At 40.1% G+C, this 26,766-nt stretch overlaps 1 protein-coding gene across 5 annotated transcripts in view; it reads right to left on the minus strand.

Annotated features, from left to right (window-relative positions):
* The window catches only part of CFAP94 (cilia and flagella associated protein 94), a 46,376-nt gene that overhangs the window by 17,988 nt on the left and 1,622 nt on the right, over positions 1 to 26,766 (minus strand). For 2 of the 5 annotated variants that reach the window (XM_034782745.1, XM_034782743.1), the window contains exons 2-7: positions 26,344 to 26,364; positions 20,727 to 20,817; positions 19,321 to 19,412; positions 16,105 to 16,206; positions 13,869 to 14,006; positions 9,805 to 9,951 (exon numbers count right to left, since the gene is read on the minus strand). In XM_034782745.1, the coding sequence (XP_034638636.1) occupies positions 9,805 to 9,951; positions 13,869 to 14,006; positions 16,105 to 16,206; positions 19,321 to 19,412; positions 20,727 to 20,817; positions 26,344 to 26,364 (591 nt within the window). Of the gene's footprint in view, positions 1 to 9,804; positions 9,952 to 13,868; positions 14,007 to 16,104; positions 16,207 to 18,753; positions 18,974 to 19,320; positions 19,413 to 20,726; positions 20,818 to 26,343; positions 26,365 to 26,766 lie in introns of those variants that run through there. The other 3 variants (XM_034782744.1, XM_034782751.1, XM_034782760.1) reach the window with 3 other exon arrangements.

The raw sequence follows: 26,766 nt of genomic DNA on the forward strand, positions 1-26,766 counted from the left end.
TAGTCTGTATCAGCAAAAAAGAACGAGGAGTACTTGTGGCACCTTAGAGACTAACAAATTTATTTGGGCATAAGCTTTTGTGGGCTAAAACCCCCTTCATCAGATGCATGCAGTAGGAAGATATATATCAGATATACAGAGAACATGAAAAAATGGGGGTCGGAGAACACTTGAACCTCCCTGGACACGCAATTACAGACCTAAACATCACAATTCTTCAACAAAAAAACTTCAAAAACAGACTCCAACAAGAAACTGCAGAACTGGAATTAATTTACAAACTGGACACCGTTAAATTAGGCTCGAATAAAGACTGGGAGTGGATGGGTCATTACACAAACTAAAAACTATTTCCGCATGCTAATTTTTCCCCTACTGTTACTCACACCTTCTTGTCAACTGTTTGAAATGGGCCATCCTGATTATCACTACAAAAGTTTTTTTTTCTCCTGCTGATAATATCCCACCTTAATTGATTAGTCTCCTTAGAGTTGGTATGGCAACCCCCATTTTTTCTCTGTATATATACATCTTCCTACTGTATTTCCACTGCATGCATCTGATGAGGTGAGTTTTAGCCTACGAAAGCTTATGCCCAAATAAATTTGTTAGTCTCTAAGGTGCCACAAGTACTTTTCGTTCTTGTAACCTGAAAGATGACCACTATACTATCAAAGAAGTGTTCTGTCTTTAGACATTCTGTGTTCAGATACAAAAGGAGCAACATCTAGAGAGAAAGTAACATGAGGGATGCCAAGATGGGAAACTGAGAAGTTCTTTCATAAGAGCAACTCACATAAGGCTGGGAATTGCTAGTTCAGCAGTCCAGTGTCTGTCTGGACACCCTACTACAGTGTTAGAGAAAGCCATATCTGAATGTAGAGAAGATTATACAAACAGTTTTGGAAGTTCATTTATTCCTGTTGGTACCATTGGACCAAATGGCAGCAGGAACCAGACCCTGGCAGAGAACCAAACTGAGGTTCAAAGGAGAAAACAAGTTGACAGCTCCCTGTATATACACAAATCATCTACATCTCTCACCACTGAATCCTGCCAACCAACATCCATCAAATGCTGAATCTTAAGACAGACTAAGTATTTGCATCCTCACACTCATTTTAAATAGTATACTTACCTGTATTAAAATACATAGCTTCCACATCTAATCTCCAAATGAGAAACTTAGACAACTTCTGAACACAGTCACTGGTGATGAAACCTGACACTACACCCTCTGTTGTTCTTATTGCAAAATACTGACATTCATTAAATTTCATATAATAGCTATAAAGATGACACTGGTTAACAAATTTGATTCATTTTAAGTATTTTTTTTTTTACCATTTAAGTTTTTTTTAGTTAACAGAAACTTTTAACTTTTAAGTCTGTTAACTTCAAATTATTAAACCAAATTACTACTAGTCACAACTGACTTTTTAATTGAATGCACAGTGTGACAATTCCAGTAAATGATATCTGGTTGATTTTCTCAGTGTTTTTATGCACTAAATTGTATTTTACGTTTGCTCCTCTGATTTCTTGCTGTTTCACTTGCAGTAATAATGTCCAGAATCTAGTTTACCATATGCAGTGCTCTTACTCCTTGGCCTTGAATTATTTTGGCTAAACAATACTAATTAATGGGGGGGTTACTGAAGGAGAATCAGCCTTCTGATATGTTACTAAAAGTTTAAGACTTTGCATAGCTCAACTTTCAAGTAACCCCTAGCTCCTACAAGATTCTGTGTATCTCATTGTGGCATAGTATAAAGTGGTGACCTTTTAGAATTCAAGTTAAGCTACAAGATTCTATACACCAGTAAATCTAGGTGTGACTTACTGTTAGCCCCAAATGTGCCTGTTTGTATGAACAGCTTGTTCATTTGTAGGAAGACTGTGACAAGGATGTAATACTTGTAGTATTACTTGGTTAATAGTAGTACTTGGTTAAATGTAGTAATACTTGGTTAAGTTTGGGGAGTGTTTTCTGAAACTAGATCATCCGTATTTAGAAGTTCCCTGCGTGTGTCCAGGAAGAAAGAGCAGTGAGAGGAATTAGTAGGGTATGAAAGAACAGAATTTCCAGAGATAAGGACAAGCATTATAGCCAGTTCAAAGTAAACAAATACTCAAAGTCAAGTAGGAAAATCAGGTATTAAAATGGCAGAAGTAAATTACTGACTGAAATAAGCAAACAGAAACTGTAGAAAGTTAAGTCAAGCAGCTAAGGTGTTGCAGATTAAGAATACATAGCTCATTACATAGACAGACATGGCCAATGAGCAAATAAGACCACTACAGATGCTCAGAACCACTGTGAAAGGAAACCAAGCTCAAAATATACATAATGTTGTCGTGCAAAAATTCATATCTTCCCTTGTTGTTTGCAGTGTTGTTGTAGCTGTGTTGGTCCCAGGATAGTAGAGAGACAAAGACCAACTTCTGTTGACAACAGAGACAAGCTTTCGAGCTTACACAGAGCTCTTCTTCAGGTTATTAATTAATATCAGTTCAAAAACAGCTTCATCTTCAGTTAACCATTAGCAAAATATATAAGTGAAAGGTAATAGAGCTGGAAGAGGAGCTTAACAGGGCAACAAATATTATAGAAAGCAACAGAGGGTCCTGTGGCACCTTTAAGACTAACACCTTTAAGACTAACACATGCGTCTGACGAAGTGGGCATTCACCCACGAAAGCTTATGCTCCAATACTTCTGTTAATTTTAAAGGTGCCACAGGACCCTCTGTTGCTTTTTACAGATCCAGACTAACACGGCTACCCCTCTGATACTAAATATTATAGAGAAAAAAATGAGATCGTGTCAGAAGCAAAACCTTCTATGAGCAGCTGAAACAAATGCATCTTGCTCAGAACAGACATAATCCTGATGATGAAAGATTTTAAGAGGAGCTTTTTGAGTTTACTTGACAACTTAAGGGACGATATTAAGTATTATTTGTTTATCGCGATACCATGCTTTTGGCTAACACACATAGCGAATGGATTCTGGTCTACTAAGCCATACTCAAAAAGTAACGAAGACCGGGCAGTTGCATACTATACTTCTGCTGCAGAGACCATTGATGCACTTGTCAAACTGAAAATGAAGTGGGGAGAACAGCCACAGTCTTCACCCTTATTCCAGTGCAATGGACAGGGACAGGAATTAAAGCAGAAAAATAGCTATGAGAATATATTTTTCCCCCTGACATCATTAAAGGAACTACCAGAGAGGCTATAAAGATGAGTCCCAGAGAGTTTGTGGGAACTGAAGACCATGAATTCAACATTGGGTTTCATGCCTACTTATTAATGTAATGAATAATTATTAATATTAGCCTCATACGTATTTGACAGATTTTAATGTGTTTAATTGATTTTGGAGAATTGTGGTGAGAGATCAAATGATAGCTGAATGTGGAAAATAGTTTGGCATACGTGTTAAGCAAACTTAAAAAGGCAAGGCTTAATGTAACTTCAACTGTGTTCACTAAAAATTCCTTTCCCAATAGTTCAGTGTGAGACAGAAATACCCTGCAGCATCAGAAAAAGGTATTTGAACTAGAGAATCCAGACACCTTTGGCTGATGCCTACCAATCCCTGCCAGTACAAGTGACCAGACCAGAGGGGAAGCTGAACTGGACCTTGATGATACCAAGTAACAAAATCTTGAAAGCGAAATCTTTTTCTCAGATGAGTAGTCACATTGAAGTCAATGGAACTACTTAGATCAGTAAAGCAAACAGCAGTTTATTTTGTTGGAGGTGTGTGCACGCCACATGCACAGTCATCAGAAAGTTTTTCCCCTAGCAGCAAGCGTCGGGTCGGCTGTGGAGCCCCCTGGAGTGGTGCCTTCATGGCACTCAATACATGACCCTGTCAACCCGGCGTCTCCTCAGTTCCTTCTTGCCGGTTACTCCGAAAGAGGGGAAGGTGGGAGGGTTTGGAATGGATATGAGCAACATAACTCAAAGAACAACAGTTACAAGAAGGGGAGTAACCATTTTTTCTTCTTTGAGTGCTTGCTCATATTGATTCCAATTAGGTGACTCCCAAGCCTTAACTAGGCAGTGGGGTCGAAGTTATGGAATTGCTAATTGGAGCACTGTTCTGCCGAAAGCCGCATCATCTCTGGAATGCTAGATGATGGCGTAATGAGAGGTGAACGTGTGCACCAAGGACCAAGTTGCTGCCCTGCAGATTTCTTGTATTGGGACTTGGGCTAGGAATGCCGTTGATTTGGCCTGAGCCCTTGTGGAGTGTGCTGTAAGAGCCGGGGCTGGTATTTTGGCCAGCTCATAGCACGTGCGGATGCATGACGTGATCCAGGAAGATATCTTTTGAGATGAGATCGGGAGCCCTTTTATCCAGTCTGTCACCACTATGAACAACTGGTTTGACTTCCTGCACTCGATGTAGAAGGCTAGTGCTCGCCGAACATCCAGGGAGTGCAGTCTCTGCTCACGGCAACTGGCATGAGGCTTAGGATAAAAAACTGGCAGGAAAATGTCTTGACTACTGTGGAAGTGTGACACAACTTTAGGAAGAAAGGCCGGGTGGGGCCGGAGTTGCACCTTATATCCCTGTGAAAAAACATATAGGGTGGGTCAGGGGTAAGGGCCATTAACTCAGAAACCCTCCTTGCTGATGTAATGGTGACCAGAAAGGCTACCTTCCATGACAGTGTCAAAGTTAGACTCAGGACTCATAGTTTGTCAGACCACTCTGTTTTATTAGCACAGCGCTCTGCTAATACATTCAGATAATGTGAGCCTCCATGCAAGATTCGAACAGTCTTATTTATACAGATAAAAGGGTGCGAACTAAACAAAGGGACAGAGAGAGCAAAATTGTAAAATATGCATGGAGCATAATATGCATATCCTGCTTCCTTGTTAACTCTTATCGATCTAAGACTAATGCTTCACCAATTGCCCTTAAGTGGCAAGTTAAGCAGTTAATGTCTGCTTTCCTGCCCCCCCTGGCTTGCAGCATTTCTCATTTCTACTTAAAGGTACATACAGCATTCTTTAATTCATTCTATTTCTTTAATATAATTCATTTCACTTTCACAACAGATAGAGAAGAGAGCAAGTTGCCAGTGGTTCAAATGGGAGCCCTCATTAGCCTGGAAAGAACTAGGTTAAGGTCCCATGAGGGAACAGGCTGTCTAATCTGGGGACGAAGCCATTCCAGACCCTTGAGGAACCAGCCAACCATGTCTTTGTCTATGGCAAAGACATAGTGTCCAGACACTCCTGGGTGGAAAGCCGAGATAGTAGTGAGATGTACCTTTATGGATGACGCTACCAGGCCTTACTGTTTCAGGTGCAGAAGGTACTCTAAGATGAGAGGTACAGGTGCTGGAAGAGGGAGTGTATGATGCTGGTCACACCAACAAGTAAACCTTTTCCACTTTGCCAGATACATGGCTCTAGTGGAGGGCTTCCTGCTGCCGAGTAGGACCTCCCTTACCTGTTCCTAGCACAGAAGCTCCATGGGGTTTAGCCATGAAGATTCCAGGCTATGAGGTGGAGGAAGTACAGGTCAGGATGATGAAGATGACTGTGGTCCTGAGTGATTGGGGCGTCAACATGATCGGGGAGGAGAGGCAACGTGATCGGGGCGTCCACCGATAGTTCCAGTACTGTGGTGTACCAGTGTTGTTGAGGCCACGCTGGTGCCACCAGAATTATCTCTGTCCCGTCCCTGCAGACCTTGAGGGACGAAGCATCGCCGGTTTGCCTCGAGACTGTGCCACATGTTGTGGCACCGGAGGCGTGGTGCGAAGGACCGGGGACCACGGCGCCATCATGGCGATGAGGTCCCTCGCGGCCTCAAAGGTGTCTGGGGTGGATGGTAGTTCCACATCCTCAATGACCTGGCTCAGGGAGTCCAATGGCATCTGATTCGATGGTTGAAATCAACGGTGCCAGCTGAAATCAACGGTGGCTGAAATCAACGGTGCCAGCTCCAAAGTTTTTGGAACTGGGTGCTCCTCCCTGGGACATGCCCCATTGGCCGGCTCCGAAGGGGTGGGTCTCAGAGTCGGAGATCCACTCCTCCCCTGCTTCCAGTGACACTTCTGCACCGGGGAATGGGACCGGTGCTGGGTCGATCTCACTGGTTTCAGTGCCAGGGAGCGGTGGTGTCACAAGTTTCTTCCAGAGTCCTTCCGCGATGCCGCTTCTACCACTGCTACTGGGGCACTGTGCACCGATAAGCTCAGTGCCGCGTCTTGCCGCACCAATGTGGCTTGCGGTCTAAGTGCCACCTCCATAAGGAGCTGCTTGAGGCGAAAGTCCTGCTCCTTTTTTGTTCTGTGGCGAAACCCTTTACAAATCCTGCACTTGTCTGCTTGGTGTGCTTCCCCCACACACTTTAAGCAAGTGTCGTGGGGGTCGCCCGTTGGCATGGGCTTGTTGCAGGACTTGAAGAGTTTGAACCCTTGGGACTTAGGCATACCTCAAGTCCGCAAGGGGGGACGCAGTCAGGGTGGATGGGAAACCCTCCACTCCCAACAGCTATCTGCTGTAACAACAGAAAACCACTTAAACTAAACTTAACTAGACTAGGAATAACTCTAAACTAAACTAAACTGAAAGGCTAGAGAAAACGAGGAGAGCTTGCTAAGCAAGTTACCGCAGTTCCAACGACTGTCACTGGCGATAAGAAGGAACTGAAGAGGTGCTGGGTCGGCAGGGCCATATATAGAGCGTCATGGAGGTGCCAATCCACAGCTCCACAGCAGACCCAAGGGGTGCTGCTAGGGAAAAACTTTCCGACGACTGTGCATGCGGCGCGCACACATCTAATTGTAATTAATCTGAGCAATCACTCAAAGAAGAACCTAGGTTCCATAGCTGAGCTTGAGCTGCTGAACCCTGACACTGAAACTAATAGCTGACTCTAAACAATCTGCAGTTCCTATACCAGATTGGTTGAGGTTTCATATTTAATGTAAAACTAACTACTATGAATAAGCGATTGCTTATCATTAATCTAATTTGTTAGCAGAGCTGAGCAATAATGGAAAAAAATATTTCTTTGAATCTGAAAGTGAATTTTGATTTGAGCAAGTCTGCAACATTTTTGTGGTCTCTTTCCTGAAGCATTTCAGTGCTGAAATGAATGTTACTAGTGACGATACCATTGAAAACGAAATTTTAGATTGAATACTTCATATTGACCAAAAGGGAATTTCTAATTGCATAGCTGATTATAAAAATTACAGTTCACCCTGTGTTGATTAGTTACATAAATCAAGTGATTTTTTTTCTGCTCCCTAACTGGCTGACTTCTGTAATTAATCACGGTCCCAATCATACAATCAGATATGCACAGGCAGACCCACATGACTATAAAGCATCACATTAGAGTCAACGGATGTCTGCACAGGTGCAAGAGACCACATGTGTGGACCTTAGCTCAGCATTGGGGTGCAAAACACCATTTATTGTGAACTGCAAATATTACCGTTGAAGATACAATGAGAAGTCTGCTCTGTATCTGTTAGATATGTTCTTTATAGTGCACAGTATATATTTGATTCTAGTACTCACCACTCAAACAATCTGCAGGCCACAAACTATTTGCTAAAATAATTAATGAATAATATTGAACGATGAATAAATTAGAGAATTTCAAGATGTTTGTGGACAATGCACAAAACAAAAAAATAAAAAAGGCAAAATTAGTCAAATAAAATGAATTATTCCCTCATTCTAATAGTCAGTAATTTTAAGTAGTGTTTTCTCCTTGCTCAAAATAAAACCTTTACTAGGATAAATCTGTTTATTTCAGTATTTGAATAGTTAAACCAGACAATCACGGAGTCACAGCTAACTTGTTAATGTTGCTTCGTGAATGTAATGCACGATGCCCCCAGTAAATGTAGTCGGGTTGATTTTCTCCAATGCAATGTATTAATTTGGATTTTACATACTGTGCTGAATTACTGATTTACTCATTTGATTTCTTGCTATCTGATTGAAAGTAATAAAAGTAGAATCTAGTTTGCCATATAACAGAGTCCAAAGTCCTGTGTCTTAAATTATTTGCACAAATGATTAATTAATGGCATCTTTACTTCAGGAGAATTGGCCTTCTGAAAAATCTTTCAAAAGTTTAATAAAAACTTTCATGTTACTTTTAACTCCATAAAATTTAATAAAGCAAAAAACACATAACAGGAAAAAGACTACACTACAGCAATTACAGCTGGGTCACATTGCACTTATTTGTTAAGACATAAAAGTTAACATCATAGATTCAAAAACACAAAATATTGTATATTTGCAAAAGGGCCAATGTAGCTTTGCATTTTGTACTCTTGTAAGTTTTCAATTTTAACTAAGTTCCCACATCAGCATAAATTCAGCCAATGAGTTACTACCAAATGGAGGGCCCGACAGTCCCACCCTTACTTAAGCAGAATAGCCCCTTACTCGGTGACCTCCACAGAACTACTCATGAAGTAAAACACTATTCAACGTGAGCAGAATGAGGATATTGTTGGATAATATGTGCCCATTTCACAGTCCTGGACACATTTTATCAATATACAATATTAAAAAGAATACAAAGCTTGTTGACATTGTCTACCTGAAGGGCCAAAAAGATTTACATTTACTTACTTTACATAGGGCTTTGGATCAGGTTGCATATGTCTAAGGCTGGGTCTACACTACCCGCCTGAATCGGCGGGTAGAAATCGACCTCCCGGGGATCGATTTATCGCGTCCCGTTGGGACGCGACAATCAATCCCCGAATCGATGCTCTTACTCCACCAGCGGAGGTGGGAGTAAGTGCCGTCGACGGGAAGCCGCAGAGGTCGATTTTGCCGCCGTCCTCACAGCGGGGTAAGTCGGCTGCGATACGTCGAATTCAGCTACGCTATTCACGTAGCTGAATTTGCGTATCTTAAATCGACTCCCCCCTGTAGTGTAGATGTAGCCTAAGTTACTCAGAATGGTTAAAAGAACTTCGAGTCACAGCCAGAGAAAGAGAATTACATAAACTGGTTCAATATCAACACATTTGATATCTAAGACTGAACTCATGAGGCTTGATTCCAGATCACAGCCTATTAAATAGTCATAATTTCATATTTACTTAACAATTTCTTACAAACATACAACCACTTCCTTCCACTTTTTCTTATTTCTTCTCCTCTCTACATTTATTTTCCTACCACCATCCTCTTGCTAAACATACATAATCCACTATAGAATCAACTGTTTAAATTAGCAGGCAAAGTATAATAATATATACAGTGTTTTTCCTATATGTATATTAATTATCTTGTTATATATATTCTTCAATTCAGATAAAATCTCAATTAAAAAAGTCTGTCATATAAACTTGTTTAAAAGTTTATCTGTCAAAGATTCTTTTAACAACTTAATATTTTGCATTTAGTCACTAAATTTTTGTGTAATCAATGGTTACTGCTAATTTAAATCATGGTGACAGTTAAGGCCAGGATTTTCAAAGATCTCTTAATTCCCTTAGTGTCAAATCACACTGAAATACCCAGTTCCCACTGAATTGAACTTCCTTAGGTTAATTTAAAAATTCTAACTTCAGACACTGTGAAGGAGAGGTCCTCAGAAACATCAATCCAGTACATGATTATGTTTGAGGTGGGGAAGTTTATACAATAGTCTGTATCACAGTGTAAAAAAAGTCACTTTTGCAAATTAACCTAATGTACAAAACTGTTACTTTCCTATTGCCCTTGATATTTCATGAATAACATTTGAAGACTAACAACTAAAATACAAAGTTTGCTTACTTTAAGTAGGTGCTCTGTTGCTTCGTTGTATTTCTGATGAAGAAGACTCTGCAATTCCAGAATTGACTCCTGGTACTGAATGATGACCTTTTCTATTAGCTCATTTGGCGGTGTGTCCAATAACAGAAAATTCAACTTCTCGATTAACTAAAATACATTAAACTTTCCAAATTAGTTTTACAATCAAATCATAGCAGTTTAATTTCCTTTTTTCGGGGAGTAGGGTAGGAGAATGATTTCTGTTCTTTTGATTTCAGATATCATATATAAGGTATCCTGTGCTCTGTTAAAATATGAGCTGAACTTGCTTCTTTTGCATATACACAAATACTGGTTACAGGAATTCTCTCTCTATTATACATCTAAAAAGGACATTATTAAGGTTTCAAAATTAGGAAATGCCAGAATTAAGGCATTTGCTTGTGCAACCTTAATTTTGCCCGTTTATACATACATATTATGATACAGTCTTTAATTATGTCATCACATACTAGTATTTTCACAGGATCCCTCCCACATTCAGTGCAGGACTGACTTATTGAGCAAGAAAAATTGCAGGGCACAGAAACTCTGCTTGAGACAGAGTTATATTTCTGTTTCTTTGACCTGTTTGTTCCAGATTTTTGTAAAAAAATATTTATTATTTCCTAAACTCATCACAGCTATGACAGGGACAACCAGTAGGATCTGAAACAAGTGCTACACAGCTAATAAGAGATTTCCTGTTGGCTCATAACGTAGTGCTGTCTACAGACAACAAAGTTCCTGACCTGAGTCTCAGCAATTCCAGACATCATTTTATATGTGTGGATGCTGGCAGGACAACTCCACTAACTGATTAAGTCTACTGGAGTGACTAGTCATGAATATAAGCAATATCTTTCTCTAGAAGTTCTATAATTCTATTTTGGAGATCTATGTTTTGAACCCGAACCAAGACTCTTACATCTCAGATCAGAGGAGATTCAAAGTAAAATGTATTTGCTTAGTTACCTGGAAATAGAATACTGGGATATACTCCTTCCCTGTTTTCACATCAGAGGTCCCATCATAACAAAAACAGATTTTTATATTGGTGATGTCAGTGCTGATTTTGTAAATTATGCTATTTTTGTAATTGAAAATTTTGAATTTGTGTGAGTATGATGCCATGCAACTCCAGCCATCAGAAGAACATTGACAGTTATAAGGCTTCTTCACATGAATTTTCCTTATTCTTGTAGACTGAATGTGCTTTATTTATTGCCATTTGCTTATAATCAAATCTATTTTGTCACCTGGACTATAATGCGCACCTACAGATGTCCATTATAATCTGAATTCTCCCCTAATTTAAACTGTCATATCTCAAGAATGATTTATCCATTTCACCTCTAGACTATTCAAAAGAAAATTCTCCTCTCACAGAAGAACACACATGAGAAATTTCAAGCATACCGTGTTTTGACAAAGTCTGTGGGTGGGGAGGGGGTTGGTCAAAATCAGGATTTTAATGGAAAGCTATGCTTATAGCCTAAATTCTGGAGAAAGTTCTCTTCCGCTAATAATAATCTCAAATTTGAATTTCAAAAGTGTAATAGGAACAAATATGTCAACAAAATTTTAATCTACAGGATAAACCAAAATTGGAGGTTTGGATAAATGCTCCAATGACACAGTTGCTTGCAATAAGATGATGATATTTAGCACATCTAACAAACTAACACTAATCCATCCTGATGTCTACAATGCTTGCCTGAGATTAAATGTCAAATGTTTATTAGATATTGTCGTATTAGCAAAGTCATCCATTAACATTGTATTTGTTAGTGTGATGTTTACTGTAGACTAATTTCAATCTATTTGATATGATATTTCATATTCTTCTCTCCTTCTCTGTAAATTACACTCATTAGTGTCAACAGAAATTACATGCACACAGGGAGAGAAACATTTAGATCCCTTTGTTTGTACTATTATGATCATCTGCATCAATCAGTTATTCATTCATTCAACAGAAATCTAATTAACGCATAACCACAGTAATTTAAGATTACCAGAAGATGTCATTAACTGCAGTAGAGGCAACAGACCACACTTACTATTGCTGTATATTCAAACTTCTAGTATCAGTGCCTCAGAAAGCAATCCTGAAATGCAACAGGCTACCTAAAAGATGCATTGCTGAAGGAAGTTGGAGGCCAGGAATCAAAATAGAAGTAAAAAAGTGATGAGCTCAAATCCACCCATTTCAAACTACATTCATAATGCCAAAGTAGCTGAATGATCCTGCTAAAATGATCAGCAGTAAATGGTGAAATGTTAGCATTCAGAGTACCACCATGTCTTCAGTGTGAACTGGTCATTGATATAAATACAGAAGTTCTTGCTTCTTTTAGAACAATCGTTTCAGGAAGTCTATCTGTATATGCAGTATGATAACACCATATTGGCTCCACTTTCTGGAAGGTTTTCTTTGCTACCACAGGGCTAGAAAATTTGTAATTTTTTAAATGAAAGCTTAAACTCTCTAGAAAATGAAGGCCATTGTAGAACTTTTGGTATGACATATAGTCCTATACCAGCTCATTGTCTGGCTATACCAAAAGAATGACAGGAGACATTAGATATGGATTTAATCAGGCCGCAACTTTATTATTAGATAGATGTCTAGGACTAACTCAGTGGATAAAATGTGAAGCGCAGGTGAAAAATGTATGTCCCTCCAGCAGATCCACAGCCGGGCTCCTCCAATTCCAGCCAATTTTTTTTTTTTTTTTGCTGGGGGGGGCTTCCACCAGCTCCCCCGCTGTTCATCCAGGTCCCTCCAGCAATTCCCTTGCCGGACCTTACCAATTCCAGCCAATTCCAGAGTGAATGAGGGGAGGGGCCAGGCCCAGGCTGACCTTTTTAAACCCCTCATTCCTAGGTGGTGAGTCATCCCACCACGCTAACTGCTCTTCCAGCAGTTTTACGTCTCCCGTCCTCCCCCAAGCCAGAAAGCATTGCCCTCTTCTCATGGCCAGCCAGACAAACCTGCCCCCCCTTGCTTAAAGTGCAGGGCGGTGAATCTGACCACACTACAAGTCAAATACTGTGAGTGGATATAATGAAGGTCTAGATCAGGGATGGGCAAACTTTTTGGCCCGAGGGCCACATCTGGGTGGGGAAATTGCATGCAGGGCCATGAATGTAGGGTTCGGGCAGGGGGTTGGGGTGCGGGATGGAGTGTGGGGTGTGGGAGAGGGTGTGGTGTGCAGGAAGAGGCTCAGGGCAAGGGGTTGGGGCGGAGGAGGTGTGCGGAGTGCATGAGGGGGCTCGGGGCATGGGTTGGGGTGCAGGAGGGGGTGCGGGAAGGGGCTCAGGGCAGTGGTGCAGGCAGGGGTGCAGAGTGTGGGAGGGGGCTCAGGGCAAGGGGTTGGGGTGCAGGAGGGGGTGCGGAGTACGGCAGAGGGCTCAGGGCAGGGGGTTGGGGTGCAGGAGGGGGTACGGAGCCATGGGGGTGCCAATCCCGTGGGCCAGATCCAAAGCCCTGACAGGCCGGATCCAGCCCGTGGGCTGTAGTTTGCCCATACTTGATCTAGATGATCACATGCTTCTGAGTATAAGCAGTTTGTTCCAAAGGTTAAGAAGGAATTTGAATTGCTCATACCATGTAAAACAATGCTAGATTGACTAGATGAATGGTAGGAATGGAGGCTCCTTTACATTGAAGCTTCTACAGATGGCATGAGCATGAGCAGCAATGTTCAGATCTGGAGCTTTTCGTCAATTTGGGAGGGTGTTTGGATCCAGAATTTTGATTGGATCCATCTCTACAAGCATTATATATATGAACTCCTGAAAGGCAGGATGCTAGAGTTTTTGGACCAATGGTCTTATGTTCCTTGTTTCCTAATAAAAAAATTATAATGAAGAAAAGTAAAGACAGCATATCAGAGGAAGACCAACACACAAAAATTGCTGATGATTCAGGTGATGACCAATTATAGGCAAACAACCAAACAAAGGAGCATACAGGACCATTTTGAGATTTGTAAGCTACTAGTAACCAAGAACCGTAAAAATATAATTTTAACACTTACATTTAGCACTTGGTTTCCTTTCTTGATCACAAACTCAATATCCTCATTTTTATTTTCTTGCCACAAGCTCATGAAAGTGTTAATTTCTTGGGGCACAGCTGGGTCAGGACTCCCATCACATTGCATGTAATGCTCCCACTAAAGAGATTTTTTTTAAAGAAAAGTAAATCCAAAAGTTTTAGGTACAAACACCTAAAAACTTCATCATTACAATACAAGAGTAGGAGGGTTTTGAGAGAGACGTGTGTGCGGTCTAGTGATAAACACACAACTAAGGATATGTCTACACTTGTAGCTGAAAGAGGGAGACTTGTGCTCGTTCTCATAGAGCTAGTGCACAAAAGTTGTAGCATATCTGCAGTAGCAGCAAGAAAAGCTAGTCACCCTGAATACAAACCCATCCTGACCACATGGTTACACACGTGGGCAGCTAGCCCAATATTCTGGACATGCTACTGCAGCTACACTACTATTTTCAGCACACTACCTCAACAACAGCTAGTGCAAGGCTGTCTCCTTGAGCTGGAAATGACACCCCCAATCCCAAGTGTAGACAGAGCCTGAGTCCTAAACCCGGTTTCATCCATCACTCACTGTGTGACTTTCAGTCTTGGTTCACTCTGTGACCTCAACATCTCTATCTCAGTTTCCCCATCTGTAAAATAAGGATCATAATAAAACCTGTCTCATTATCTAATTAACCCTCACAACACACAGTATTTGTTAAGTACCTTAAAGACTTATAATGGAGTTTTTAAAAGCACTAAGCATGGCTGTACTCCCACTGAAGTCAATGGTCAAATGCCCGCTGACTTTAGAGGGAGCAAAAATAAGTCAATGCGGAGCACTGTTGAAAATCCCATTTGTAAATTTAATAAGTGTTAAATATTAATAACAGCATCCAATCACAAAATAATTCCACTATTTTACAATTTTGAATAAATGTGCTTTATCATAAAGTGTGAGGATTGAGAACACTAAATAGAGCCGGGTATTACAGAGGAGCCAGTTCTGGCTTCATAGATATGCCTGAGCTAAATTTTGCTCTTACAGCAGGGATTCAAACTTTTTATTATAACAAAGAGAGTATATGCTCTCCAAAATTAAAACATTTTTTCTTTGTGTATTGAATGAATTTTCTGAGAATGTATAAGTAAATCCATTGATTTGTTTACAAGTTAAAATTAATTGAAAATGGGACCTTTCAGAAATTTAGCACTTAGCATTACATTTTTCTTTGGTCTGAATATTCTTCATAACAGAATAAAGCAAACTCTTCACACTTCCTATAAAGTTAAAACTCACTGAAACTGTGGGCATAGGTGACATTTGAATAAGTTTTTAAAGATTAATGGTCACATTTTATCATCATTTTTCATAATTGAAAGTTACTCCTTCAGCACAGGCTGAAGAATAATCTTAGGAGAATTCCATAAAGAATTGCCCTCTTTCAAAATGACTGGTAACTCCTATTGTTCTCAGGGGTACTAAAGCAACGAGTTTCCTTCAGTAAAAAAGCTATTTTGTTAAAGAAAAAACAACAACACCAAAGATGGCAAGACACAGAAATGCACAGTTAGCACACACAAACAACCTTAACTCTATCCTATAGTGGCGTCAGAAAGGGGATGGGAGGTGGAAGGAAAAATATAATGCATCTTTAAAATTCAGTTTAACCTAATTTGGAAACATAAATATGCAAACAATTTAACAATAATCATCTGGGCATTGCATGATGTCCTATAGGATGGAACTGTGGATTCTTTAACTTTGTATTTCCATCCCTTAACACATTAGACTTAAATAGAAACATTAACTCTGAATTTCCTGGTTATAGAATGCTTATCTGAGGGATATTTCCAACATCGTTGTAATGTAATTTACCCTAAATTATTGATATATACTCTCAGCCTAAACTGCATTTAATGTAGTTTTTAGCTGACAGTAGTATATAACTCAGCTGTTACGCTGTTTTCCGCCTATAATTTTGCCAATATACCTCAAAATCCTGACTTCCGTCATCCCTGACTCACCTGAGCAGATATTACCCACTGTTCAAACTCCTTAGAAGTTTTTTTGATTAATGTACTGTTTTTCGTTTAAAATAGAATGAACAAAGCACTAAAAAATAAAGGAACAATCTTGTAATAGAAGAGAGAAGCACAAGATCATTTAAAAGTCTCTTCTTTGTCAAACCTCTATAATACTATGTGGATATTTTGGAAAGCAAGCTTACCTTAGCATGTGCTCTATAATCTGCTTTCCACTGCCTTGCTGACAAAAAGTTCTCTTCTAATGAATGGAGTTCTGCAAGTTCAGTCCCTCTCCGCTCTTGATCCTGTCAGTATAAGATCAGGTACAGGAATTTACTATTCAGTTTAATTTTAGTTTTTATAAATTATTTTATAGCAAAGAAAACCCAATTTATTTAGATATTTTAATGGGCAGCTTATTAATATTAAAAATAATCCAAATATTGATAATATAATTGTGACATTGCACTCCATATGATGTTATGAAAATAAGCTAATGAGTGTGAATATAATGTAACTGGAATATGCTTCATACAAAAGGTCTCTTGTAAGGTATCATTATAAATCTTATAATCTACTGAGTGTGTTCATTGAATATAAAACGTAACTCTGAGGTCCTATTGTGGTTATGCAAAGTATGGGCCATTAATGGTGGTTTAGAATCTTGATGGCTCCCATCAACTAGAACAATTGACTTAGACGGCTCTGTTTACTTGTAAGCCTTCCTGTGAGTCAGGCCGGGAAGAATGAAGGCTTGGGGTCTCACAGGACATGTGACCATGTCACCTAGTACTGGAATCCATCTTAAACCTGGTGCTTTTCCATTCAGAAGGCGGGGTGGGGACCCAAAGAGACAAAATATTCCCGCCTTGTGCCAAAGGTATATAAGGAGGTGGAAGAGAACAAAGGGGGCTGCAGTCATGAGAAATCCCCTAGCTACCACCTGAGCTAGAACAAGGACTGTACCAGGAGAAAGGATTGGGCCCAGACTAGAAAGGAGTTAGTCTGTGAAAGAAGCTTATTGGAACATCTCTGAGAGTGAGGTTTCATCTGTAATCAGTTTCTTACTGTATTAGGCTTAGACTTGCATGTTTTTGTTTTATTTTGCTTGGTAATTTACGTTGTTCTGTCTGTTATTACTTGGAATTACTTAAATCCTACTTTTTATATTTAATAAAATCACTTTTTCTTATTATTGAACCCAGAGTTAGTGACTAATTCCTGGGAGAGCAAACAGCTGTGCATATCTCTCTATCAGTGTTATAGAGGGAGGACAATTTATGAGTTTACCATGTATAAGCTTTATACAGAGTGAAATGGATTTATTTGGGGGTTTGGATCCCATTGGGAACTGGGTGACTGGGTGCTAGAGACAGGAGCACTTCTTAAGCTGTTTTCAGTTAAGTCTGCAGCTTTTGGGGGCCGTGGTTCAGACCTGGGTCTGTGTTTGCAGCAGGCTAGCGTGTCTGGCTCAACAAGACAGGGTACTGGAGTTCCAAGCTGGCAGGGAAAACGGGCTCAGAGGTAGTCTTAGCACATCAGGTGGCAGTCCCAAGGGGGTCTCTACGACCCAACCCATCACAATAATATCTTGAATTTTTATGGCACATTACATCCAGGAGATTGCAGTAAATTAGCAATGTTTTATCATAGAGAATCTCTATGTGCTGGTGACGTGATAAATTGCTGAGCTACATAATAAATTACTCCAACCCTTGAGCACAGCCCCATCTGGTTTCCCTGCACAGGCTCTGTCTGTCTGCATAGGCTTCGCTGAAGAGGCTCTGTCTGGCAAGGGATCCGTACACCAGGGGTGTAGCCTCCCCATTCACAGAGTCTCTGCCAACATCCCCAGTTGCAAGAAATACCCCTGGTGAATGTAGGTGAGTACTGATTATTATTAATTATTATTATTATTATTATTAATATCAGGAGGAGGCGTGGGGTGGGGTGGGGTGCTAAGAAAATAGTCCCTTAATTTTTAAATACAATGTTGGCAACCCTAGTAGAAGCGTGCATGGCATATCCATCAGCTTTAAAGAGATATTTGATTATCACTGGATCCAAGAGCACCCCTCCACTCCTGCTTTCCAATGGAACACACTGCAGTTGCCTCTGGTAGGTTCCAAGATATCAAACCTTAAAACTGTGACATTTTAGTGTATGGAAATTTGTTTGGGGCAATTTTTAGAAGTTTTTAAAATGTACTGGTTCATCGCTTTTTTTCCCCTCAGAGCCCTAGCTAATTGGGTTCACAACAATGAAGGCAATCTAGCTTTACAGATGATGGGGTATGAAAAAAAAGACCAATTAAAATTGTTAAACTTGCTAAAACATTTCTAAAAAAAATTCTGATAAATGTGCTATACACAGAATACATAGTAGTGTGTTTTTATTGGCACCAGTTTGGGTTGGCTTACTTAATTTACCTACAGTTTCACAAATCAGAGCAAGTCATCCCGAATTCCTGCCAGTAAAACTTTACACTACAACATCACATACATGCATACACATCAATACAACAATTTTACACCTGCACTAAAATGCAGCCATTTCTAGAATGAAATATCACAATTCGTAACAGCCCAACGCAATACTACATACAGTTTAGGAGCAAAAAGGAATATGTCTTATAGAATATACATGTGGAATTGTAGAAAAACAAGAACCGTTCACTCAGATTGGAATTTGGACAGGACAGAGGTTACATCTCTACTCATACAAAGAGTACCATGAGGATTTTAGTTATCAGAAGTAGGCAAGACTGAGCTTTTACATCTTCTTTTACCTCATAAGCACTTCTTTATATCATACCATGTGACTACTGGCTTAGAGGACACATTGGCACATACCAAGTCTTTAGCATCATTTTCTTAAGCACCTTTGGCTTTCCTTGGAGGTCACTCATTTAGCTACTGACCCAGTTCATTGCCCAACTGTACTTAACTTGTGGCTCTTACATTTTGCAGTGGTATGGCTAGAGTTTTCATTATTAGTTTTGATCCAAGAATACTGGAAAGCCGCCCCTCCTCCCAGGGCCGGCTCCAGGGTTTTGGCCGCCCCAAGCAGCCAAAACCAAAAAAAAAAAAAAAGCTGCGATCGCGATCTAAAAAAAGCCGCGATCCTGATCTGCGGCGGCAATTCAGTGGGAGGTCCTTCACTCCCAGGCGGAGTGACGGACCCTCCGCCGAATTGCCGCCGAATACCTGGAACTGCCACCCCTGTCCGGAACGGCTGCCCCAAGCACCTGCTTGAGAAGCTGGTGCCTGGAGCCGGCCCTGCCTCCTCCCCCCGCCCCCCCGCAAGGAAATGGAAAGAAATTCCTACATTTTCATAACAAATCAACAATGATTTGGCATAAAGTTTAACTGACTATTGCAGTTTGCAATAGCTGTTTATTATGATGGCTGTGAACTAACTTTTGCTTCAAGTCTTTCCCTCTCCTCTCGCACAATTCTCTCCTTTTCAAGTCTTTCTGCTTCTTCTTGTTCAGCTCGTAAACGGGCTTCCTCTGAAGAATGAGAAATTTATTATCAGCAATACAAGTACATCCTGATTAATAAAAACAAATACATTATTTTAAAAACTAGCTAGCAGATCAATATTTTTATTTCAAAATAACTAATAACTGGTGATAGCAAGAGTTCAATCTACATTGTCCATTATGGGTTCAATCCATAACGTTTGGAAGCAGTGCCAGGTAAAGTAAATCCACAGCTCTATGCACACAGATCTCCCCATGGCCTTACCCTCCCTTGGAGTTGTGGGGGCAGATGTGCCATTCCTACAATTCCACAGAAGCAGAGACAGAGTCTTTTTTCCCCTCAATGGGAAGTAGCAGGAGTCCTCTCCTCCCCCACCTACATATTAAGAGGCAGAGGTGGCAGCCGGCAGTCCCCCAGTACTCATTACAATAGCTATAATGGATCTGATTTGGTGGTCTGGTCCTGCTTTGGTCATCTCCTCTTGCCATATACATCATCCTCTGCTAAGGTGATGTTGACAGGTTCCCCAAGCTCTTGGAGTTAGTAACCCATTGAGATGCATGGGATAATTCGCATGTCTCAAAGTTATTTTATCAAGGTCTCTGTAGGTTCAGACAGGTGTCATCACATAAGTTAAACTAGAATCACATTTCAATATTTTATTCTCAGCCATTAGGGCTAAAAAACAGGGTTTTTTTATGATAGCTGAGATTCTGATTACATGACTACAGGAGATGCAGCCCTAGGCATAGGCCTATGCCTCTATGCTTTAATCCATCCCTCTTTGCAAGACTGTCCTAACATTAATATGGAGCGTCTGTTGCTGTCTGAATGCATTGATCAGTACTCTGTTAAGCTCAAAGTCGGCATACTCTGTTGATCTACTTTGAGAAAAGTCCTGGTCATTGAACTTCTCATTCCCCCTGATTACTAAATGTGGAGAAGAGGAAATATCTGTTCCCCTATCTCTCTACCCACTTGTTCTTGACTTGGCTGGGAGAGTACCAGAAGGGAAGATAAGGAAAAATTGTAATGCTCTCCCCCACCCTCATACACTTTCCAAACATTTGTGGGGAGCAGAGGGAGGAATAACTAGTGGAAAGAGTATGTAGAAAAGGATTTTGAACATAGTGAGGGGGATATGTGGGGGTCTCAAAAAATAACTTTGTTTAGGGCCTTCCAAAACTTTAAAGCCAGCCTTGAGAACAGAGAAATACAAGTAAATCATCCTATTGAGATGAAACAGAATTTAGATATCCTTAATGATCATAATTTGCACTCTACCTATTTAATTAGTGATTTGGTGTAATCACATTTCCTGTAAGTGAAACGCACTGTACCTTCCTCTATCAATCTTCTCTCTTCTTCTTCTTTCTGTAATCTCAGTCGTTCAGCTTTGCTAAGTTTCTTTTTACCTCCACTTCCACCAGACTTAACATGGGCAATAAATTAAAGGAGACTAAATGTCAACATTAATTTTACACATTTTATTTCTCTAATGTAGCATTTCAAAGTATATTTTCGGTCTTTTATGTAGCAACATCTGTGTTCAAAAGATAACAGAAGAACAGGCTATTATGTCAGTAAAGGAAACAAATTTTTCTTGTAACCCACAAAAATAGCTGAATGTTTAAACCAACCCTATCCTCAGGGAAATGTGGTTAGCAAGACTAATGAAGTGAGTGCATTTAAAAGTTGGATTTTTGTTTTGTACTAAAATATCATTCATATGACAGAGCAAAAGATTTTTTCACTTTTGAAAGTAAGCATAAAGAATGTTGATTTAAAGAATACACAGACAAGACAAAGTCACAGGAACAGTCCTTTAACATAACAGCACAATTAAGAGATGATTAAAGCAGGGAGTTTATATATTTTGTTGTAACTTTCACCAGTTTCCTCACTGACATAAGAATATTCATATAAGTAAGAAAAGTAGAGCTACACATATTGGGCCAAATTCTCCTTAATCAACTTGAACCAACATAACATGGGAAAATGTGACCCATTATATACACTATATTAGAAAAAAATCTATGTATTGTAATAATTAATTGGGAAGTTAACTACATACTAAGGACCAGATACTACTGGTGGCTCAGCATATAAGATCTCTGCAACATATATATGTGTTAAGGCCCTGAGAGCAGCCTGAAGACTTAATTGAGAATCCACTGGTATTCTCCTGCCCTCCAAAAGATAGGTTCCCCAGAGTCCTGTTTTCCTTTTTTTTTTTCCTGGTAGAGTCCACAAAGGGGATCGTTTAACCCATACTGTGAGGAATAAGCAAAATCACCACACATTACCATCTAAAATAAATAGAATTAAAAGGAAAAATATTAAACTATTATTAATGTATTAACTAAAATAGCCTGTGCTTTTGATCCTCTTCATATGTATAGTTACTAGATCAAATTCTATCCTTTAGAACAGAATAGGCAGAATCGAATTCTAAAGGATAGAATCTGATCTAGTAACTATACATATGAGGAGGAGCAAGAGCACAGGCTATTTTGGTTAATCCATTAGTTAATGAATAAATAAATAAATAAATAAATACATTTGTTAATGTATTCGTTAATTAATAATTTAGTTAATACATGAGTTTTTACTCAATGTTTATTCAGACAAGGTTCTCATTGACTGCAATCATATGACAGCCCTATGCACAATACAATACAACTTGGTTCTGTATAACATTTTTCATACATGTATCTAAAAATGTTTTACGGAATCCAAATAATAATTACAAAGCTAACAGACAAATAATAGTAGAGGAGGGAGAGATTACAAGGGAGAAGAGAGATTTTCATAAAAGATTATAATTCATTATTTATATTGTATAAACAAGCTACAAGCAGAGATCTCACTCAGGATCACGGGCATGCTGTGCTAGGTGCTGAACAAACATATATGAAGATATCTGATATATAACATAGATAGAGCTGATGAGTTAGCAGTATAAAGGAAGGCTATTTTAAGATGGCAAAAGTTGAAAAGAAGAAGGTGGCTCTTGCAGTAGTAATGGCCAAAACATGATAGAATAGAGAGGGCTAGTATTAGACCGGGGTGGCCAACCTGAGCCTGCGAAGGAGACAGAATTTACCAATGTACATCGCCAAAGAGCCACAGTAATACATTAGCAGCCCCCACATCAGCCCCCCCACTGCCAGCGCCTCCTGCCCACCAGCAGCCCCGCCTCCTCCTTCCCTCCCCATACCTCCTGATCAGCTGTTTTGTGGTGTGCAGGAGGCTTTGGGGGGAGGGGGAGGAGTGAGGGCACGGCAGGCTCAGGGGAGGGGGCAGGAAGGGGTGGAGTGGGGGCAGGGCCTGTGGCAGAGCCAGGGGTTGAGCAGTGAGCACCCCCTGGGCCATTGGAAAGTTGGCGCCTGTAGCTCCAGCCCCGGAGTCGGTGCCTATACAAGGAGCTGTATATTAACTTCTGAAGAGCCACATGTGGCTCTGGAGCCACAGGTTGGCCACCCCTGTATTAGACTAAGAGGGGAGATGAAGAGAAGGAGAATGAACCATGAGATTACAAAAAAAATCCAAGGAAGATAATTTTGTACTGAATTGCACAATCAGCACAGAGCCAGCAGAGTTGTTTGTTGTGACACATACATTTTTCTTTGTGTGTCTTAGAAGATAAGCAGTGGTATCCCACAAATGCTGTAATCAGCAGTACTGGGACTTGGAGAAACCAAAGAGAAGAGAGTTACAGTAGCTAAAGAAAAAGATGATTTTATTATGGACAAGGATTTCAGCAGAGGTAGAATAAGACAGCATTGTGCAGATGGTGATGGATTTGCAGATGCAGAAGATATGGGAGAAGAGTTCAGAGTTAAGCTTGAATCCAACGTATGGACAACAGACAAAAAGAAACATCCAAGTCAAGGAAGGTGTCTGAGTTGCATTTGATGATGTATCTCCTGACTGACCAAAAGATGCATCTTTGTCTCTGAGACACTTAGCGAAAGGCAGATGAGATGAAACCATATGTTCATTTGTTTGAAACAGAGGAGACATGGTGACATGCAGAGTTGAATAACACCAGCATAAAAGTGAGAGCTAGGATGTAAAGGTAGAGATTGGGAACCTGATTCTCCACTATCTTGCCACTTGCACCAATATAGACTGAGTGGGAAGTGCATGTAACGTGCTATTAGTCCAGAATAGTAAAATTTTACAGCTATTTTGCAAAGATGTAAATGACTCCATGAAATGCAAGGCAATAAAGAATCAGGTGCAGGATAACCAAAAGGAAGATGGGGAGAAAAGAGCAGAAGGCTAAACTCTTTTAAATAAATAGTGTGATATAATGGAAGCCTTCTCGTTATGTACTTTTGTCCCATTTTGGTAGTAGTGATATTTTTGGTAAATATTATCTTAAACAAACCATTTTTATGAAGAGCTTTCAGATTATCCAGGAGGACCCTTTTCATTCAATATTAAAAAATGTGTTCTGAATTCTGTTATTTCCAAGGTGATTAGCATACTGTCAGCTAACAGAAATATCAGGGAAGCTATTCTGTTCTGTATTGCCAGCCAAAATGACAAAATGTTTTGAACCTTGTATGGCAAAAAACAAATGAAAACTTAAATCAAATGTATAAACTGAAACTTAGTTAAAAGACTTGTTATGAAACTTGAACAAAACATTAGGACAAATTTACTGATGAAAAGAGATGGTAACTCTACTGAAGACAATGTAGTTATGACTAGGGCTCCGTGTCTGCCACAGAGGTCGCGGAAGTCACGGATTCCGTGACTTTCTGCAACCTCTGTGACTTGTGCAGCAGCCAGTGTGGCTGACCCCAGGACTGCCCAAGAAGCTGGCTCCAGATCCAGGGACTCTGGTTGCCCGGGGAACAGCCACATCAGCTGCTGCTGGAGCAGCCCCGGGGACAGCTACACCAGCCGCTGCTCTGGCGTCTCCCAGTAGCGGTCCCTGGGTGGCCGGCAGGAGCAGCCACATTCTGTGGCCCCCGGCAGCAGCCACAGTCTGTGGCCCCCGGCAGCATTCCCTAGGCAGCTGGAGCAGCCATGGTCTGCGGCCCCCCCGAGCAGCTGGTGCCGCTGGCCCCGGGCGCCCCAACCCCAGCAGTGGGCCCCCACAGATGTTCCCCTCCAAGCAGCACCCCCGTGCCCTCCCCAAGATTTAATCACAGATATTTTTAGTATAAGTTATGGACAGGTCACAGGCCGTGAATATTTGTTTATTGCCCATGACCTGTCCATGACTTTTACTAAAAATACCCGTGACTAAATTGTAGCCTTAGTTATGACCTACTAAGGCAAGAGTGAATCCCATCACGTGTTACTCACGCATTCATCTGCAAAGTTCTGCCACAATGAGATCTGTAGATACAGACATGAAAGGTATGTTCCTGAGTTTGACTCCAGGATGAGGCCTTAGGATATTAAAGCTGAAAAATTTTTAGATATCCAACTTACTTTTTACCATATGTCATTTGTTGACTTTTCTCTCTATCTCTCAGCAAGGAAGATGCACGACTAGTCAGTTTCACTTGTTTACAATCATATTCTAATCAATTTTCTTTTCAGATTCTCCTGCCTTAGTCCAGTGTTGCAATGTGTGACCTACCAAAATGCTACAGGAGAACATGTTTGTTTTTTGTAAATTTTAAAAACTATACTGGAATTTTTAAAAATGGAATTTTTTGTCTCGTTCTTACAAAATCTAACTTTTGCACCAAATTTGACCCAACAGTATGTTTTAACCTCCTCCTCCCTCCCTCCCCCTGTCCCAGCCAAAACCTGCAAAACCGTAATACTATTTTGCAGATTAACTCCAGAAGGGACTGTGAGTTATCTAGTCTGACCTTCTGCATAAGAGTTCAGTTCTTGGTCTGGTACTAGTCAATATTTTCATTAATGATTTGGATAATGGAGTGGAAAGTATGCATATGAAATCTGCAGATGACACCAAGCTGGGAGTCACTGCAAGCACTTCAGAAGACAGGATTAGAAAACAAAACGATCTTGATAAAATTAGAGGTTGAAATCAACAAGGTGAAATTCAATAAAGACATGTGCAAAGTCCTTCTCTGAGGAAGGAAAAATCAAATGCATAACTACAAAAGAGAGAGAAGTTGGCTAGTACTGCTGAAAAGGATCTGGGGTTATAGTGATTCACAAATTGAATATGAGTCAACAATGTGGTGCAGATACAAAAAAAAGGCTACTGTTTTGGGGTGTATTAACAGAAGTGTTGTATGTCACACAAAGGAGGTAACTGTTCCTCTCTACTCAGCTCTGCTGAGACCTTAGCTGGAGTACAGTGTCCAGTTTTGGGCACTACACTGTAAGAAAGATGAAAAAAATTGGAGAGAGTCCAGAGGAGAGCTACAAAAATGATAAAAGGTTTTAAAATCCTGACTTCTAAGGAAAGGTTAAAAAAAACTGTGCATGTTTAGTCTTGAGAAAAGAAAGACGGGGTGGGGGGGAGACCTGATAACAGTCTTCAAACATGTTGAGGGATGATAAAGAGGATGGTGCTCAATCGATCTCCATGTCCACTGTACATAGGACAAGAAGTAATGGCCTTAAACTGCAGCAAGGGAGATTTACGTTAGATATTAGGAAAAACTTTTTAATTATAAGGGTAGTTAAGCTCTCAAATAGGCTTCTAAGGGAGACTGTGGAATCCCCAGCATTGGAGATTTTTAAGAACAAGTTGGACAAACACTTGTTTAGATTTAATTGGTCTTGCCTCTGTACAGGGACCTAAACTTGATGGTCTCTCAAGGTCTACAGTTCTATGATTTTGTAACACAATCCATAGAATTTCACCCTGTAATTTCCTAAGTGAGGAGAATGTTATTTCCAACTATGTAAATGAACACTACTGAGTCCAACAAACTGTGTCTGAGCTAGATTGTATCTTTGCAGTTATATCTACATCTATCTGATATATCTATATATCTACCTACCTACCTTTTTTTTCTTTTTTGGACCCTAAAAGTTCAGAGAAAAAGAAGAGAGAGAGAGAGTCAGAGATTCTAGTACCAAAACAAATTATAAGGAATAATTAAGAAATGCAGCTACTAAGTAAATTAAAATCAGATAGGTAAGTATATTTCAATTCAAAGTTTAGCCATTAATAACAGATAATATGAAAAAACTTTAATATGAGGGAAGGGGAATAGCCAATGAGCTTTAATACTGGGGAAAGGGAGAACCACCAGTATTACACAATTTCATTGCTTTTATTGGTATTAACAGACCACCACCCACATTTCATAGCAATATACTGTAGTTAAGGTTGGGGGAGCACATCCATTCTAATTTCTCCATTAAAAGTCAATTGACATCATCAGAGACTAGTACGTTTTAGGTAAAAATGTCTGAACTCCTTGC

Source organism: Trachemys scripta, chromosome 1 (genome assembly GCF_013100865.1).
Source record: "Trachemys scripta elegans isolate TJP31775 chromosome 1, CAS_Tse_1.0, whole genome shotgun sequence".
Taxonomy (NCBI): Eukaryota; Metazoa; Chordata; order Testudines; family Emydidae; genus Trachemys; species Trachemys scripta.